The sequence below is a fragment of the Leopardus geoffroyi genome, chromosome C2 (assembly GCF_018350155.1).
Source record: "Leopardus geoffroyi isolate Oge1 chromosome C2, O.geoffroyi_Oge1_pat1.0, whole genome shotgun sequence".
In the NCBI taxonomy this organism is placed as follows: Eukaryota; Metazoa; Chordata; class Mammalia; order Carnivora; family Felidae; genus Leopardus; species Leopardus geoffroyi.
This window is the reverse complement of record NC_059333.1, coordinates 132,586,012-132,605,998: the sequence shown is the minus strand read 5'-3', so window position 1 is coordinate 132,605,998 and position 19,987 is coordinate 132,586,012. Positions and strand designations below refer to the sequence as shown.

The window sequence follows — 19,987 nt, the reverse complement described above, 5'->3', positions numbered from 1 at the left end:
AGGCTTTAAGAAAAAGACACAAAAATTAAGTTTAAAAAGTTATTCTCTGAAATAGATTCATAAAATAGATAAATTACTAGGTAACCTATCAAGAAAACAAAACAGCTTCCGGTCCAAGATGGCAGTGCAGAAAGATTCTGAACACAACTTCTCTATGAACACACAAATCCACTTATAGAGCAACTCCTCTTGAAGAACTGAGGGCTGACTGAACAGCTTCTGCACACCGAAAGAGACACTACAGAGGGAAAGGCAAGAGGGACGCTGACATGGCAATGAAGGGAACTTCACCTTTGATGTTGAACTGCAGTGGGGAAGGCTACGTGGAGGGAACCCTGAGCAGACTTGTCTGCCCTGGGGCACAGAAAAAAAAGCCACAATCTAAAAGGACACCTAGAATATAAAGAAACCATGGGGCGCCTGGGTGGCTCAGTTGGTAACGCGTCTGACTTTGGCTCAGGCCATGATCTCACAGTCCATGAGTTTGAGCCCCATGTCAGGCTCTGTGCTGACAGCTCACAGCCTGGAGCCTGCTTTGGATTCCGTGTCTCCCTCTCTTTCTGCTCGTCACTCCCTTTGCTCGTGCTCTCTGTCTCTCTCAAAAATAAACAAACATCAAAAGTTTTGTAGCCTTGGATTATTTGTGCCTGATTCCATTTTTTTCTTGGTCTTATTTTTTAAATTTATGTAAATTCAAGTTAGTTAACATACAATGTAGTATTGGTTTCAGGAGTAGAATGCAGTGATCCATCACTTACATATACCACACAGTGCTCATTCCAACAAGTGTCCTCCCTGATGCCCATCACCCATCTAGCCCCTCTCCTCCCCTCCAGTAACCCTCAGTTTGTTTTCTGTGTTTAAGAGTCTCTTATGGTTTCTTCACTTTCTGTTTTCATTTTATTCTATGTTTGTTGTTATTTTATATTTATATAAAATATTTTTATATATTTTATATACATAAATATTTATTTTATATATTTTATAATAAATATAATTTCATATGTTATATATATATTTATATTTATATAATATTTATATTTATTGTTATTTTATATTTTATTTTTATTATTTATTTTTATTTTAATGTTGATTTAATTTTGAGAGAGAGAGAGACCACGCAAGCAGGGGAGGGGCAGAGAGAGAGGAAAACAGAATCCCAAGTAGGTTCCATGCTCAACGTGGAGCCTGACACAGGTCTCAATCTCACAAACTGGGATCACAACCTGAGCCAAAATCAAGAGCTGGACTCTCAACTGACTGAGCCACCTAGGCGCCCCTATCTTATCTTATTTTTCCTTCCGTTCTCTGATGTTCATCTGTTTTGTTTCTTAAATTCCACATATGGGTGAGATCACATGATATTTGTCTTTCTCTGACTGACTTATTTTGCTTAGCATAATACCCTCTAGTTAGATCCACGTTGTTGCAAATGGCAAGATTTTATTCTTTTTGATCGCCAAGGAATTGTATATATGTATATACCACTTCTTCTTTATCCATTTGTCTGTTGATGGACATTTGGGCTCTTTCCATAATATGGTTATTGTTGATAGTGCTGCTATAAACACCGGGGTGCATGGGCCCCTTCGAATCAGCATCTGTGTATCCTTTGGATAAATAAACTAGAAGTGTAATTTCTGGGTCATAGGGTAGTTCTGTTTTTAATCTTTTGACCTCCGTATGGTTTTCCACAGTGGCTGCACCAGTTTACATTCCCACCAGCAGTGCAAAAGTGTTCCCCTTCACTGCATACTTGCCAACATCTATTATTTCTTGGGTTGTTGATTTTAGCTATTCTGACAGGGGTGGGGTGAGGTGGTATATCATTGTGGTTTTTATTTGTATCTCCCTGATGATGAGTGATGTTGAGCGTCTTTTTATGTCTCTGTTAGCCATATGGATGTCTTCTTTGGAAAAGTGTTACTTCATGACTTCTGCCCATTTCTTTACCAGATTATTTGTTTTGTGGGTGTTGAGTTTGATAAATTCTTTATAGATACTAACCCTTTATCTGATATGTCATTTGCAAATATCTTCCCCCATTCCATCAGTTGCCTTTTAGTTTTGTTGATTGTTTCCTTCACTGTAGAAGTTTTTTATCTTGATGAAGTCCCAATAGTTCATTTTTGCTATGTTCTCCTTGCCTCTGGAGACATGTCTGGTAAGAAGTTGCTGTGGCCGATGTCAAAGAGATTGTTGCCTGTTCTCCTCTCTAGGATTTTGATGGTTTCCTGTCTCACATTTAGGTCTTTCATCCATTTTGAGTTTAGTTTGTGTATGGTGTAAGAGAGTGGTCCAGGTCCATTCTTCTGCACGTTGCTGTCCAGTTTTCCTAACACCATTTGCTGAAGAGACAGTCTTTTTTCCATTGGATATTCTTTCCTGCTTTGTTGAACATTAGCTGACCATATGTTTGTGGGTCCATTTCTGGGTTCTCTATTCTGTTGCATTGATCTATGCATCTGTTTTTTTGCCAGTACCATACTGTCTTGATGATTATAGCCTTGTAATACAGCTTGAGGTCTAGAAATGTGATGCCTCCAGCTTTGGTTTTCTTTTTCAACATTACTTTGGTTATTTGAGGCCTTTTCTGGTTCCACACACATTTTAGGATTGATTGTTCTAGCTCTGTGAAGAATGGTGATGTTATTGTGATAGGGATTGCATTGAATGTGTAGATTTCTTTGGGTAGTATAGACATTTTAACAATATTTGTTCTTCCAATCCCTGAGCATGGAATATTTTTCATTTCTTTGTGTCTTCTTCAATTTCTGTCACAAAATTTCTATGGCTTTCAGAATACAAATCTTTTACCTTTTTGGTTAGGTTTATTTATAGTTACCTTATAGTTTTTGGTGCAATTATAAATGGGATTGATTCCTCGATTTTGCTTTCTGCTGCTTCATTATTGGTGTATAGAAAGGCAAATGGTTTCTGTACATTGACTTTATATCCTCCAACTTTCTGAATTCATGTAGGAGTTCTTCTAGCAGTTTTTTGATGGAGTCTTTTGGGTACCCCACACAAAGTATCATGTCATCTGTGAAGAATGAAAGTTTTACTTCTTCCTTGTATGCCTTTTATTTCTTTTCATTGTCTGATTGCTGAGGCTAGGACTTCCAGTACTATGTTGAACAGTGGTGAGAGTGGACATCCCTGTCGTGTTCCTGACTTTAGGGAGAAAGCTGTCAGTTTTTCCTCCATTGAAGATGATAGTAGTTGTGGGTCGTCTGTATATGGCCTTTATGATCCTGAGGTATGTTCCTTCTATCTCTACTTTCCTGAGGGTTTTTATCTAGAAAGGATGCTGTATTTTGTCAAATGTTTTTTTCTGCATCTATTGAGAGGATCATGTGGTTCTTATTCTTTTTTAAATTAATGTGGTGTATCACATTGATAGATTTGCAGATATTGAGCCACCCCCTGCATCCCAGGAATAAATCCCACTTGATTGTGGTTAATAACTCTTAAAATATTGTTGCATTAGATTGGCTAGTAATGTGTTGAGAATTTTTGCATCCACGTTCATTGGGATATTGGTCTGTAATTCTTATTTTAGTGGGTCTTTGGTTTTGGAATCAAGGTAATGCAGGCCTCATATAATTGTTTGGAAAATTTCCTTCCATTTCTATTTTATGGAACAGCTTCAAAAGATTAGGTATTGGCTCTTCTTTAAATCTTTTCTAGAATTCCCCCGGGAAGCCATGCAGCCCTGGACTCTTGTTGGGAGATTTTTGTTTACTGAATCGATATCTTTACTGGTTAGAGGTCTGTTCAAATTTTCTATTTCTTCTTGTTTCAGTTTTGGTAGTTTATATGTTTCTAGGAATTTATCCATTTCTTCCAGAGTGCCCAATTATTGGCATATAATTGCCCATAATATTCTCTTTTTATTGTTTGTATTTCTGCAGTGCTGTTTGTCATCTCTCCTCCTTCATTTGTTATTTATTTGGGTCCTTTCCTCTTTATTTTTGATCAATCTGGCTAGGGGTTTATCAATTCTGTTAATTCTTTCAAGGAACCAGCTGCTAGTTTCATTGATATGTTCTACTCTTTTTTTATTTTTTTGATTTCAGTATTATTGATTTCCCATCTTCTGCTGGTTTGGGGCTTTATTTACTGTTCTTTTTCCAGCTCTTTTAAGTGTAAGTTTAGGTTGTGCATTTGAGACCTTTCTTCCTTTTTAGGAAGGCTTGGATTGCTATATACTTCCCTCTTATGACCACCTTTGTTGCATCCCAAAGGTTTGGGATTGTCTTGTTTTCGTTTTCATTGGTTTCCATGTACTTTGTAATTTCCTCTTTAATTTCTCGGTTAATCCATCCATTCTTTAGTAGTATGTTCTTCAACCTCCATGTATTTGAGGGCTTTGCAATGTTTTCCTTGTTGTTGCTTTCAAGTTCCCTAGTGTTGTGATCTGAAAATATGCATGGTATGATCTCGATCTTTAGTGCTTGTTGAGGCTGATTTGTGACTCAGTATGTGATCTATTCCAGAGAATGTTCCACCTGGACTCGAGAAGAATGTGTATTCTGCTGCTTTAGAATGAAATGTTCTGAATGTATCTGTTAAGTCCCATCTGGTCCAGTGTGTCATTCAAAGCCATTGTTTCCTTGTTGATTTGCTGCTTAGATGATCTGTCCATTGTTGTAAATTGGGTGTTAAAGTCCCCTAATATTATGGTATTATTATTATTGATGAGTTTATGTTTGTGATTAACTGATTTATATATTTGGGTGTTTCAAGTTGGGGCATAAATATTTATACTTGTTAGATCTCCTTGGTGGATAGATTCCTCCATTATGATATGAGGCCTTTCTTCATATCTTGTTACAGTCTTTGTTTTAAAATCTAGTTTGTCTGATATGATTATTTCTTCATATCTTGTTACAGTCTTTATTTTAAAATCTAGTTTGTCTGATATGATTATGTCCAAAATATCAGTTTGTCTGATATGATTATGGCTACTCTGGCTTTCTTTTGATGTCCATGAGCAGCATAGATGATCCTCCATCCCCTCACGTTCAATCTGCAGACATCTTTAGGTCTAAAATGAGTCTCTTGTAGGCAGCATATAGGTGGATCTTGTTTTCTTATCCATCCTGATACCCTATGTCTTTTGATTGGAGTATTTAGTTCATTTACATTCAGTGTGATTATTGAAAGATATGAATTTATTGCCATTGTGTTGCCTGTAGAGTTGGTATTTCTGGTGATGTTCTCTGGTCCTTTCCAGTCCTTGTTGCTTTTGATCTTGTTTTGTTTGGTTTGGTTTGGTTTTTTCTCCACTCAATGAGTCCTCCTTAAAATTTCTTGCAGGACTGGTTTAGTGGTCACGAACTCCTCCAGTGTTTGTTTGCTTGGGAAACTCTTTATCTCTCCTATTTTGAATGACAGCCTTGCTGGATAAAGAATTATTGGCTGCATATTTTTCCCAGTCAGCATGTTGAATATATCCTGCCACTCCTTTCTGGCCTGTCAAGTTCCTGTGGATAGATCTGCTGCCAACCTGATCTGTATTCCCTTGTAGGTTAAGGACTTCTTTCCTTTGCTGCTTTCAAGCTTTTTTACTTGTTTATGTGTTTTGTAATCTGACTATGATATGCCTTGGTGATGGTCAGTTTTTGTTGAATTTATGGGAGTTCTCTGTGCTTCTTGGATTTTGATGTCTGTGTCCATCCCCACATTAGAGAAGTTTCCTGCTATAATTTGCTCACATAAACCTTCTGCCCCCTTTTCTCTCTCTACATCTTCTGGGACTCCTATGATTCAGATGTTATTCCTTTTCAATGAGTCACTGAGTTCTCTAAGTCTTTTTTTTCCCCTTTCTTTCCCTCTTTTTTTCCTGCTTCATTATTCTCCATAATTTTATCTTTTTTTTTTTTTTGATGTTTATGTATTTTTGCGGAAGAGTGAGCACAAGTGGGAGTGGAGCAGAGAGAGACAGGGAGAGAGAATCCTAAACAGGCTCCATACTGACAGCAGAGAGCCTGATGTGGGGCTGAAACTCACAAACGTTGAGATCATGACCTGAGCTGAAATCCGGATGCTTAACCACTGAGTCACCCAGGTGCCCCCGTAATTTTTCTTCTATATTGCTGATTCACTGCTCTGCTTCATCCTTCCATGCTGTCACAGCATCCATTCAAGATTGCATCTCGGTTATAGCACTTTTAATTTCAGCCTGACTAGAATTTATTTCTTTTATCTCCACAGAAAGGGATTCTCTGATGTCTTCTATGCTTATTTGAACCCAAGCTAGTATTCTTATAATTGTGGTTTTAAATTCCAGTTCAGACATCTTACCTATTTTGTATTGATAAATCCCTGGCTGTCATTTTTTCCTGTTCTTTTTTGGGGGGTGGATTTCTCCATCTTGTCATTTTGGGAGGACGAAAAAAAAGTTAATAAAATTAAATGTAAAATTAAAATTAAAATATTAAAAACAAAAAAACCCCACAATCAGATAAAGGAAGCTGGATTCAAGGTGTGTTTTGGTCTACTTTTTGAGAGAAGCTTGATAGAAAAGACAAAAGGAAAAAAAAGCTAAAAAATGAAAAAAAAAGATTTTTTTAAAATAATAAAATAGAATAAAAAATGTGCTGTTTCCAAGAAAGAAAAAGAAACAAAATAAAGAGAAAAAACAACATAAGCAGAAAAAGAAGCAAGGAAAATGAACAAACAAACAAGCAAACAAAATGAAATCCAATTGAAGCTCTATCAAGTTTCCTTAGAACTGGAACTTTGCAGAGTGGAAGGGATTATGCTGGTCTTCTTGGGGAGGGTCCTGCTGCTCTAATTCTCAGGCTGACTTGCCCTAGTGGAGATATGCCACTAGGTTGTACAGGTTGGCAGGGCTTGTTGTAAATGGGTCTGTTCGCCACTTGATGGCACTACTTAGCTCACTGGGGTTGATCAGTGAGAGCGTGCTAGAGGTGAAAATGGCTTCACCCTACTCTCTAATCTCCAGTGCAGGAATTTTGCACCCTCACAGATGCATGATCAGTCACTTCTCCTTTGTCTCAGGCTGTCCTCAACTCTCTGCCTTTACCCTATCTTTGTCCAAGCTGTCTGCCTGCCAGGTGATGCCTCCATCCAGAGTTTTGTCTCACACAGGGCTATGTTTCAAAACTCCATGCTTTAGCGACTCCTGTGGCTTGGACCTGCGCTGGTCCTCAGGGAGGGTCTTATTGAGTAATGGCCAGGTACCACCTTGTCCCGGAAAATGCTCGTGTGATCATTCAGTGGCAGAGGCTCAGAGTTTATGGTAAATCACAACACATAGCTGGCACCAGTGTTTGCTGCACTCTGGTGTCTTTGTTCCAATATGAGTAAATGTGGCAGCTCTCTGGGGTCTGCCAGGACTTTTACCCATGGCGTGGCCATATTGTCTCTACCAAATACACTCCAGCCAAAGGAACTGCTTCTCTGTGGGGCATATGGGCCCCTCAGAATAAACTGTCTGCTCCTAGGGATTCACCCTGCATTTCTGCTGGAGCACCACCAGGCATAGAGCTGCAAACTTTCAGACTCTGTGCTCCACTGTTTATAGAAAATTGGCAGTATTGAAAACCTCTCCTTTTTCCCCATCAGTGGCTTTGGGGAACAGTTTTCTTGTCCAGTCCTCTGTATTTTCACTCTTTCTCTCTTGCTTTCTCTCCAGCTACTTTCAGGGGGAGTTCTTTTCTTGTAGGATCCAATGCACTGCACTCTATCCCCCTTTCTCTTTCTTTCTCTGTCCTCTCTCCATGAAAATTGCTCCCTATCTTCCACGGCACCATGGCTTTTCTCTCCCCCAATTCACCTCTCCACACTGCATACCTGCCAAGATCTATTGCTCAAATTATGCAGATTGGTGTGTTAATCCTCAGACCAATTTTCTAGGTGTTCAAAATGGTTTGATGCTGATCTAGCTGTGTTTCAGGGACAAGACAAGCTCAGGTCCCCATACCTTTCTTTTTCCCTGATCCCATTTGTTAAGAACTGTCCAGTTGCCTGTGTCTCAAAATATTTGCCCTATTTTTAAAGTTAAAAAGCAGAGGATTGCAGGGAAAATGCAATTTCAGTGCCAGGTTTCAAATTTCATGTTTCTTTACGAAAAGTCTAGTACATGTTCCTTTGAAACATTACCTAGGATAATAGCTCACGTTTATTGACTCAGGCACTGTGCTAAGTCACTTATGTCTTTTAATCCTTAAACAACTCAGTGAGATAACTATTATCATAGCCTATTTTTGAGATGATGAGACTGACACACCGAGAAGTTAAATAACTTGCTCAAGGTGTGGAATTCCCAACAGCAATAAGATTTTGAGTTCAAAAGTGAAAAATAGGAAGAGAGTTTAGAAGTTCTAAGTTCTTCCATGTGTTAATTCATTTTATCTTTACAACAACACTATGAGATAAATCTATGAACTGGTTCTATTTTTATTTCTATGTATTGCTCTTAAAAAAAAAATCCACATCCAAAGAATGGAATGCTGGCTATCGTGGAGACAAAAGAAATCAGCTTTAGAAGATGAAAACATTAAGAGGAGGGCCAAAAAATTTTGGGGGGGTCACTTTAAATTTTTGTTTAATTTCAGGACTCAGAAAAGTTAGAGGAGGACATTCTTTTTATTTTATTTTATTTTTAATTTTTTAAAATTTACATCCAAATTAGCATATAGTGAAACAATGATTTCAGGAGTAGATTCCTTAATATCCCTTACCCATTTAGCCCATCCCTCCCACAACCCTTCCAGCAACCCTCAGTTTGTTCTCCATATTTGAGTCTCTTTTGTTTTGTCTCCCTCCCTGTTTTTATATTATTTTTGGTTCCCTTCCCTTATGTTCATCTGTTTTCTCTCATAAAGTCCTCATATGAGTGAAGTCATATGATTTTTGTCTTCCTCTGACTAACTCATTTCGCTTAGCGTAATACCCTCCAGTTCCATCCACGTAGTTGCAAATGGCAAGATTTCATTCTTTTTGATTGCCAATACTCCATTGTATATATACACCACATCTTCTTTATCCATTCATCCATCGATGGACATTTGGGCTCTTTCCATACTTCGGCTATTGTTGATAGTGCTGCTATAAACATGGGGGTGCACGTGTCCCTTTGAAACAGCACACCTGTATCCCTTGGATAAATACCTAGTACTGCAATTGCTGGGTCGTAGGGTAGTTCTATTTTTAATTTTTGAGGAACCTCTATACTGTTTTCCAGAGTGCCTATACCATTTTGCATTCCCACCAGCAGTGCAAAAGGGATCCTCTCTCTCCTCATCCTCACCAACATCTGTTGTTGCTTGAGTTGTTAATGTTAGCCATTCTGACAGGTGTAAGGTGATATCTCATTGTGGTTTTGATTTGTATTTCCCTGATGATGAGTGATGTGGAGCATTTTTTCATGTGTCATTTGGCCATCTGGATGTCTTCCTTGGAGTTCTCTATAGATTTTGGATACTAACCCTTTATCTGATATGTCATTTGCAAATATCTTCTCCCATTCTGTCGGTTGCCTTTTAGTTTTGCTGATTGTTTCCTTCGCTGTGCAGAAGCTTTTTATTTTGATGAGGTCCCAGTAGTTCATTTTTGCTTTTGTTTCCCTTGCCTGCGGAGACGTGTTGAGTAAGAAGTTGCTGCGGCCAAGATCAAAGAGATTTTTGCCTGCTTTCTCCTCTAGGATTTTGACGGCTTCCTGTCTTACATTTAGGTCTTTCATCCATTTTGAGTTTATTTTTGTGTCTGGTGGAAGAAAGTGGTCCAGGTTCATTCTTCTGCATGTCACTGTCCAGTTTTCCCAGCACCACTTGCTGAAGAGACTGTCTTTATTCCATTGGATAGTCTTTCCTCCTTTGTCAAAGATTAGTTGCCCATATGTTTTTGGGTCCATTTCTGGGTTTTGTATTCTGTTTCATTGATCTGAGTATCTGTTTTTGTGCCAGAGGAGGACATTCTTTTTTGAAGAAAGTGTTGGGTTGTCCAAAGAGGCTCTTGCAGAGGTCATGGATGACCTGCTGCCGAGGCCATGTGGGTTGTTATTTTCTATTAGATTGTTACTCCCATACAGCCAGGATCAGCAACCAAGGGAAGAAATTAGACAATGAGGCTTCACACTATGTTTTTGTTCCTTGTGTTATCTAGACATGTTTTCTTGGCACTGGAGCTTCACTTATTCACCTGTAAAATGGGAATAAACTCACAGATTTGTTCTAAGAGTTCTAGGAGATAGTGTCTACAGGCACAAAAACTGACACTTTCTATTTATATACTCAGTGTATAGCTGTTATTATTACCATCGCTTCAAGGACCTTAAGAGTGCCTCTATGCCCAGTAACTATTTATTAAATTAGACAGCTTCCATTAAGTAAGCACCTATGACGTTCCAACCACGTGCTATGTGGTTTTCATGCCTTGTCACCTTCACCCCTCACTGCTCAGAATGTGGCCCCGGGACTGGCAGCATGAGCATTACCCAGGTCCATGAGAAATGCCAAATCTCAGACTCTACCCGATCTAATTAATCAGGTTCTGCATTTTTAACAAGATCCGCAGATGGTTTGCATGGGCATTTAAATTTGAGGAGTGTTGGCCTAATCTGCATAACTATCACACAAGTTAATAATGATAATCTGCATTTCCCAGATGAGGTAAGGGAAGGTCAATGGTAAAGCGACTTGTTCCTGGGGCACCTGGGTGGCTCAGTTGGTTAAGTGTCCAACTTTGGCTCAGGTCATGATCTCATGGTTTGTGAGTTCGAGCCCCACGTCAGGCTCTGTGCTGACAAATCAGAGTGTGGAGCCTGCTTCGGATTCTTGTCTCCCTCTATCTCTGCCCCTCCCCCACTCGTGCTCTATCTCTGTCTCTCAAAAATAAACATTTAAAAAAAGATTGAAAGCAACATGTTCTAAACTGCATAATCCTGGAATTTGCACTCCAATCTGTCAGGTTCCCAAGTCCCACTCTGCCACCTGACACCCCATTCTATCTAATGCCAAACCCTGGGGAGTCCAGAAGAAGGCAGCTGTTTCATAGCAGTCTTGGGGTGGGATGGGACCATGCCGACTGCGAGGAGTTGGGGCTGGACTCAACCTCCTGGAGTCCATCACAGGTTACATGATGATTCTTTTTCTATTTCTGTCTCCTTCCCTAATTTGTCTAGTTTCCCCTTCTTGTTCCCCAAGTCCTTGCCTCAACTGGAAGCCAGATGGTTTCCAGCTCTCCCTCCTTAGGGTCAAGTTAGCTCCCCATCTGTCCAAAGCAAATCCTCCTTCCCAACCCTTGGTTCCTTCTCTTCTACTCCCATCTGTCCAAGCCAAGAGCCTCCCCCAACTTAGTTCTAGAAACAAACATTGTCCCATGACCCTGGCAGCTTAGTACAGCAGCTGAAACATTGAATCAAACCCTGTGGATCTCTCCAGCTCAGGGCTCATGGATACTTCTTTAACATTGGGGCTAGGGTTTGAAGGTTGTCTGGATCCTTTGAAAAAAATATCTGTCTGTGAAACAAAAGAGGACATTAATACAAATCCATGTGCCATGTCTTCTCTCCTCCATACACTCCTGTCTTTTGTACACAACTAATCCCAACAGACCACAGCCGGGCATTCAGGAGGCTGGTTGAGAGAATCACCAAAGGTGTCAATTTAAACCACTGTAAAGCTTCGCCCACCAAGCAGATCACTTAGTGTTTAAGGTACTCTATATTTGAAATTTCCTACTCTGGTGCCGATGGGAGTTTGTAGTAAGGATCATAGAGCCACTTTTCTCCTCTCTTTCTACTGGATTCCCTCCTATACTGTTTCTCTGCTTAAGCTTTCCCAGGAATTGTCTCATTCACCTTATCAATGACAAGGACCATGCTGGCAAGTCCAAATTCAAAGTAATTAATTTTTCATTGATAACAACTACATACAGATGTTCTATACTGAATCATATTTCCCTGTGGACTTGCATTGGATTTTGTGTACTTGTTCCCACAATTTTATTTTAAGAACAGGAAAATTTTTAAGCGTGACCATAAAATTATTCTCCCTAAGAAAAGTTTTTAAAAAGATGTAAGTTTGTAACTATTCCAATTCAGTTGAATTTGGTAATTTTCCAATAAGCGTACAAGAGATGGAATAGTTATATCTTCTGAGTTGCTCAGAGTTGAAAAGGTAACACAGTGTCCTGAACATGAGGCAAATATAGAAGACTGTAACTGAAGACCAGGCTGTACTGTACTGAAACAGAAAGAAATCCCATGGCATCCATTCAGATCCTAAACTCTGTTGCTGAGGAATCAGGGGCCAGAGGCTTGTCCAAGGTCACACAGCCAACTATGGCAGAGGACCCTTCCCATGGGTCAAACTTGGGGAGATGTTTGAATTTCTTTGAAGTTTTTCATAGTATCTTAAAATTCCACACAAATCCTGAATTTTGTAATACACTTCACCTAGGTTTCCTGTGGTTTAAAAATAATATACACTAACTTAGCATTTCCCCACAACTCTTTGCATAAAATTGATACTCCTAGGATGATTTTGGACCTCTCACAGCTTCTGGAACACTGCTATGGGTCCTGCTTTCAGAAGCTTTTCACATTGTCTCTTGTGGATTCCAGTAAAGCCATCAATCTGTCATATCTGTGCCTACGCTCTTCTCTTTAATTCCTGATGATTTATTTGATTTGGTCAGTATTCAGATCTGATGACCATTTGGAGTAAATCAGAATGTTGAATTTTGGCAACTCTGCACTTTTCCTTCATGTCAGCTTCCTCCATCTGTCAGGGGAGGGGGTTCCAGGGTTTCACATGTGCTGTGTAGCTGCACATTGGAGGTGGGTGTTCTCTAATCTCTGGGGAGTGGGAACACTGAGGAGAATTCTATAGACAACCACTGTCTACCTCTGGGCCTTCCTACATGGTGTTCCTCCACACTGTAATACTTTCGCCTGCTTCTTTGCTAAGTAAGTATCCTACTCATTCTCCCCAAAGTGCTAGATGTTGCTATCTGCATCAGGCTCCCTCTATCCCTTGCTCTTGAAATGAACATTCCTAAAACATATCAATAGGTCTCTTTCTTTCTTGAAAATTGTTTTTCTCTCCTTCTTGTTAGGTTTTAAGCTCTTTGAAGGTGTGATTATGTCAGTTTTGTATCGCCACATGGCTTGCTAAGGCTTTTATGTAGTAGCTGTTTAATTGATCTTGGTTAATGTGAATTTCTAATTCAGCAAAAAGTATAACCATGTGAGGAAGAAGAGAAGATGCATTTTGCCTTTCTTCTCAAGAGTCTTAGTAAAGTTTCCATGGTTTTTTTTCTTTTTTTTGTGTTATATTAGCACGAACAAAAGTCCAACTCTTTATATTTCTTTCTCCACATGGGATTTTCTTTCAAGTAAGCTCACTCTGAGAGATAAAGTTTGGGATACGTTGCAGTCCCAAACAAAAAGAGTGAAGAGCTCTATAAGGAGTACATGTTACAGAAAATTATTTTCCAAAGTAACATGATGTTAGCCCTAGACCTTAGGCCCTTGATTCCAGAGGAGGGTCCAGAGCCTGCTTGGTCCTGGCCACAGGGATGAAGGAGGAGGAGATTCTCCTCAGTGGGCCACTGTCCTTCATGGTTTGGCAGAGAGCAGACAATGGGATGGATACGACTAACCTAACAACCACCTCACATCTGGAGAGAAATAATCTGAAAGTATTCCTAATTTTATCACGAGTTAGAAGTCCTGGAAATAATCTGCATCTGTCAGAGAAGATTAATTGTGGAACCATTGATGCCCAAGTCTCAGTGGCTTATCATAATAAAGTAATATTTATGCCATCCTTTGGCATAATGCAATTCCTTTGATGTGCATTGGAGGACAGGAGTGTTTTGTGCTATGGACCCATTTCAGCACCTGGGCTCCTATGAATGTCCCCACCATACCCAAGGTCCTCAGAACTTTTTCTGGGCCATCTACATTTGACTGGCAGACGTGCATGCACTAGAAATGGCATCCATCTGCTTGCTAGACATTGGCTAGACCCTAGTCATGGTCCAATTAGTTACGAGGAAAGGTGGGGAGGAGTTAAGATGGCAGAGCAGCCTGAAGACCCTGAGCTTTTCTCATCCCTGAAATGCAGTTAGATCATCACCAAACCATTTTGAACACCTATGAAATTGATCTGAGGATTAACACAACAATCTGCATAACTTGAGCCATAGAACTTGGCAGGTACATGGTGTGGAGAGGTGAATTGGGAGAGAAAAGCCACAGAGGGTAGGGAGCTGTTTTTGTAGACAGAGAGGACAGAGAGAGAAAGAGAAAGGGGGAGAGTGTGGCACGTTGGGATCATGCAAGAAAAACACTCCCCCCAAAAGTAACTGGAGAGACAGAAAGAATGAAAACACTTGCAGGTGACTAAACAAGAAATCTGTTCCCCAAAACCATCGATGGGGAGAAAGAGAGAGTTTCAATAGCACCAGTATATAAACAGTGAAGAGCAGCGCCTGAAGGTTTGAAGCTCAGTGCCTGGTAGTGTTTGGTTGAGGAAGCAGGGCAAATCCCCAGGAGCAGGCAGTGGGGTCTGAGGGGCCTGTGTGCCACAAGAGGAGAAGTGGTTCTCCTGGTTGGAGTGCATTTGGTAGAGACCATACAGCCTCCTCACAGGCAAAGGTCCTAATGGACCCCAGAGAGCAGCCACGTTTGCTGGTATTGGGACAAAGATGCCAGAGTACAATGAAACCTGGCACTGGCTGTGTGTTATGATTTGCCATAATCTCTGAATCTCTGCCACTGTGCAATTGCATGAGCACTTTCTGGGGCAAGGTGGCACTCGGCCATTGAGACCCTCCCCCAGAGAGTTGGTGTGGGTCCAAGCTTCAGGGGTTTCTGAAGTGTGGGGTTTTGAAACATAACCCCATCTGAGATAGGGAAGGGATGCTTGACAGCGGGTCCATAGGAGTGTGAAGTTCCGGCACCAGAGGCTAGGGAGCTGGGTGAAGCCATTTTCACATCTACTGTACGCCCATGTGTGCGTGCACACGAACCCACCTCAGTAAGCTAAGCAGTGCCTCCTAGTGGAGAATGGAGACATTACACCAAGCCCCACCCAACTGAGCCCCCTAGGCACATCCCCCAGAAGACCAGCACAAATCCCTCCACCTGCTTAGTGTATGGATTATAGAGTGGTTCATAGTTTCAGTTCTCGGGGAAACTGGATGTAACTACATTTGAATTTCATTCTGTTTACTGGTTTGTTTATTCAGTTTCTTTACTTCTGTTTTTGCTTAAATTGTTTTCTTTCTCTTTCTTGGATACAGAAAGAACAAATTATTTTTTGTTTGATTTATTTTATTTTCAATTTTAAAAAATTTATTCTATTTTATTTTCTTTATTTTACTACATATATATTTTTCAATTTTTAAAAATTTCCTTTATTTTTCTTTCTCTTTCCTTTCCCTTTTTTCTCTATCAAGCTTCTTTCAACCAGCAGGCTGAAACATACCTAGGATCTAGCTTTCTTAATTGATATTTTTGTTTTGTTTCTGATTTTTTAATTTAATTTTTTTGGTTAATTTTTTCTCCCTCCAAAATGACAAGATGAAGGCATTCACCCCAAAAGAAAGAACAGGAAGAAGTGATGGCCAGAGATTTAATCAGCACAGATATAAGTAGAATTTCTGAACTAGAATTTAAATCCAGGATTATAAGAATATTAGCTGGGGTTGAAAACAGCATAGAAGACACCAGAGAATCCCTTTCTGCAAAGATAAAAGAAATAAATTCTAGTCAGGCCAAAATTAAAAAGGCTATAACTGAGATGCAACCTTGAATAGATGCCCTGATAGCAGGGATGGACAAAGCAGAGTGCAAATCAGCATATGGAAGATAAGATTATGGAGAATGATGAAGCAGGAAAAAAAGAGGGAAAGAAAGGGAAAAAAATCACGACACAAGATTTAGAGAACTCAGTGACTCATTAAAAAGGAATAACATCTGAATCATAGGAAAGAGCCCAAATGTCCATTGACTGATGAATGGGTAAAGAAGATGTGGTGTGTGTATACACACACACAGAATGGAATATTATTCTGCGATCAAAAAGAATGAAATCTTGCCATTTGCAACAATGTGCATAGAACTAGAGAGTATTATGCTAACTAAGCAAAATAAGTCAGGGAAAGACAAATATGATATGATTTCACTCATATATAGAATTTAAGAAACAAAACAGATGATCACAGGGGAAGGGAAGCAAAAATAAGATAAAAACAGAGAGGGAGACAAACCATAAGAAACTTCAATACAGAGAATAAACGGGGTTGCTGGAGGAGAGATGGGTAGGGAATGGGCTAAACGGGTGATGGGCAGTAAGGAGGGTGCTTGTTGGGATGAGCACTGGGTGTTATATGTAAGTGATTAATCACTAAATTCTATTCCTGAAATCATTATTATACTATATGTTAACTAACTTCAATTTAAATTCAAAAAAATTTTTTAATTAAAAAAAATTTTTTTAAATAGCTACAAGGTAGGGTGGGAAATGTAGTCTAGTTGTGGCCTTAAGAAGAAGAGGGAATGGGGCGCCTGGGTGGCGCAGTCGGTTGAGCGTCCGACTTCAGCCAGGTCACGATCTCGCGGTCCATGAGTTCGAGCCCCGCATCGGGCTCTGGCCTGATGGCTCGGAGCCTGGAGCCTGTTTCCGATTCTGTGTCTCCCTCTCTCTCTGCCCCTCCCCGGTTCATGCTCTGTCTCTCTCTGTCCCAAAAATAAATAAACGTTGAAAAAAAAAAATTAAAAAAAAAAAAAGAAGAAGAGGGAATGGTTTGTTGATAACCAGTTGTCACATGGACTTTGCTGGATGATTTATTATTATTATTATTATCATTATCACTATTTTGATTTATTAATAGTTTGCTTTTAAGCTTTGATATCAGTTATTAAATTAGTCATAATTGGAAAGGTTGAAGGAAAGAGATGAACATATTTGCCTTCCCCCAAAGCCTTCCCTGAGTGCTCCTCACTCTTGGCTTCTGGCTTGGGCATGTACCAGCCCTAAACACCAGGAATATGCTAGAAAGGCCTCCCTTATGGTATCTACCTCTTTGTATTTTAATGCTGTATTACATATATGGCCACCACCACCATGAAGAGTCTGCCTGTTTGTGTTTGTAACTCCCACCACACTGCATCTTGCATACTGTGGGCAGCTCCAGATGTATGGAATTTATAAATGACCGAACCTTCAACTCCCTGATCTTCATTCCAACACGACATGACATTGACTGAGCTTTACACACATTGGGAGTCTGAAGACCTGCACGTACCCACAGCAATGATAGTCTCATATCCAGTTTAGAACTGGAAAACTAAATGGCAATAAATGACTGTAACAGATAATACCAAATTCTAATTATGTATATAATTATACATGTTCTCTAAAAATATCATATTAATGTCCTTCTCATCGGAATTGGGAAAAGCATGAACAGCATGGCTGGAAATTTAACTCAGCTAATGATAGCCTTGTGTATGTGTTTGGATTAGGTGGATGGATCCAACAGATTTCACGTGTTCGTGTGGGAGACCGAGAGTCCACAGGATGTGGAGCACATGGCCCGCTGCACTCTGTGTTACGGTAAGCCCAGATAGTATTTCTGATAGGACTGATGTTTTTAGAATGGGGTGAATTAACTGGTGGCCACAGGCCAGGTCTGCTCTGCAGATGTGTATTTGCTTGATATGTGCAGAGTCTTAGAATCTGGGAATCACTTTTTCTTAGGAATCATCTTGAGAATCACACACACACCGCATTCCCTTGTGGCCACAGTCAGCCCAAACCGAGTTGTGCCTGACCTCTGTTGATGGGGCAGGCATCTGTGAGTGCCCCATAGTCCCTTTCATCCCTATTGTCTTATCCCTGATCTGCTCTTAGATTTCATCCTGTAGATGGCTGGGCTGTGTTCCTTACTTAGTGACCCCTTAGTGTATAAGGCAGACCTCTGAAGCTAGACACAAGGGTCCGGGCTTCTAGGAGAACACAGGTGACTGAGTTGGTTAAGCTTCTGACTCTTGATTTTGGCTCAGGTCATGATCTCATGGTCGTGAGATGGAGCCCCGCTTAGGATTTTCTCTCCCCTTCGTCCTCTGCCCCTCCTCCCTCTCTAAAAAAATACTTAAATTAAATTAAAAGAGTCCTGGGCTCTAAGCCTGGAACTTCCACTGACCACTGGTGGGATATTGGCAAGCCATCCTGGGCTCTAAGCCTGGAACTTCCATTGACCACTGGTGGGATATTGGCAAGCCATCCTGGGCTCTAAGCCTGGAACTTCCATTGACCACTGGTGGGATATTGGCAAGCCATCCTGGGCTCTAAGCCTGGAACTTCCATTGACCACTGGTGGGATATTGGCAAGCCATCCAATGTCTCTGGGTCTCCAGGTTTCATCACTGTACCTGCACCCCATGTTAATCTGTGCCAGAGAGAAATTTGTACTAAAGCCCATGCATGCCCAAGTGTGAAGGGCTCTCATCCACACCCATAGTATCTGGGGCCAGAGTGAGGTGAAATTGAAAGGAGATTTAATTTTTCCCTCTACTTGATCCACACTTAGACCAAACACTGCCATGGGACATTTGGCTCTGAGAACTCGGTCGAGTCAAATACAGTAACCACCATTTGTAGAATATGTTACAGTTGATGAGCTGCTTTCACACCCATCAAATCATTTGACACATGGCCTCTGGGGGCCTCAGTTCCTTCTCCTGTAGAAGCTTAAAGCTAGCTGGTATTTATTGAGCTTGAACTCTGACATACACCAGGCATTGTTCTGAGCACTTATATCTATTAACTCTTTTTTTTTTTAATTTAAACTTCACAACCTCATAAGGTAGGTACTGTTATTATTATCGTTATCTCCATCTGACAAATAAGGAAAACAGGCGGGAAGAAGGCTGGATAATTCATCCAAGTAAGAGAGCCAGGACTGAACCAGGCAGGTGTCTGTGAACCTACAGATTAGAATGCTGTGGCCTAGTGGTTAAAAAACTTCTAAGTGTGGGATCAGATCTTCTGAATCCTTTCTTCTGAAAAATGGGCACGTTTACTTACAGGGCCCATCAGCTTGCCTTGTTAACACAATGCTGGTAGAGCTCAGCAGCAACTATTCTTACCGAGAGGCTGGAAATGGGTTTGCATGGAAAAGAAAGGGATGCCTGGTAACCCCAGCCTCTCTTGGCGCTTCCTCCCCAGACAAGTGCAGACCAGCCCCAGAGTGCATGGCGAGCGTGCCGGGACCCCTGGCAGTAGACATGGACGTGGCATTCGTGGTGGACAGCTCCTATGGCGTTGGGGCTGACGTGTACCGTGCCGCCCTGAGTCTAGTGGATGCCATGCTCGGCGATCTGGAGGTGGCCGCACAGCCGAGCACGTCCCCCCATGGGTCGCGCGTGGCCCTGGTGATGCACACAACTCCAGGCTTCTGGCCAGGTGCGGGGCAACCCCCTGTGCTGGAGGGCTTCCACCTCACCTCCTACGGCCACCGGCTGCAGATGCAGAGGCACCTCCGCGAGGCCGCCGGTGGCCCTCTACGGGGATCTCCCGCCCTGGGCCATGCCCTGGAATGGACTCTGGAGAAGGTGCTCCTGGCAGCCCCTCTGCCCAGGCGGGTGCAGGTCCTCTTCCCCATCGTGGCCAGCGAGACCAGCGCCTGGGACCGGGAGAAGCTAAGGACTCTGTCCCTGGAGGCCAAGTGCAAGGGCATCGCTGTGTTTGTGCTGGCCTTGGGCCCCGGTGTAGGGGCCCACGAGCTGGCGGAGCTGACTGAGGTGGCCAGCCTCCCCTCTGAGCAGCACCTGCTGCGCCTGGAGGGCGTCTCAGGCCCAGAAGTAGCCTATGCCCAGGGGTTCACCCGGGCCTTCCTGAACCTCCTAAAAAGTAAGCACTGGGGACACTCTGGGTGGGGTGGGGAGAGGAACTTACCAGAGCCTGGCATCTGGGAGAGCAGGCACCCATTGCACCCT

At 41.4% G+C, this 19,987-nt stretch overlaps 1 protein-coding gene across 6 annotated transcripts in view; it reads left to right on the top strand.

Annotated features, from left to right (window-relative positions):
* The window catches only part of LOC123611579 (collagen alpha-4(VI) chain-like), a 122,195-nt gene that overhangs the window by 87,593 nt on the left and 14,615 nt on the right, over positions 1–19,987 (top strand). For 5 of the 6 annotated variants that reach the window (XR_006718740.1, XR_006718739.1, XM_045503672.1 and 2 more), the window contains exons 33-34: positions 17,513–17,603; positions 19,218–19,901. Coding sequence is in view for 4 of the 6 variants with exons in the window: in XM_045503672.1 (XP_045359628.1) it covers positions 17,513–17,603; positions 19,218–19,901 (775 nt within the window). In the remaining 2 variants the exon portion in view is untranslated. The remainder of the gene's footprint in view (positions 1–17,512; positions 17,604–19,217; positions 19,902–19,987) is intronic. The other variant, XM_045503674.1, reaches the window with a different exon arrangement.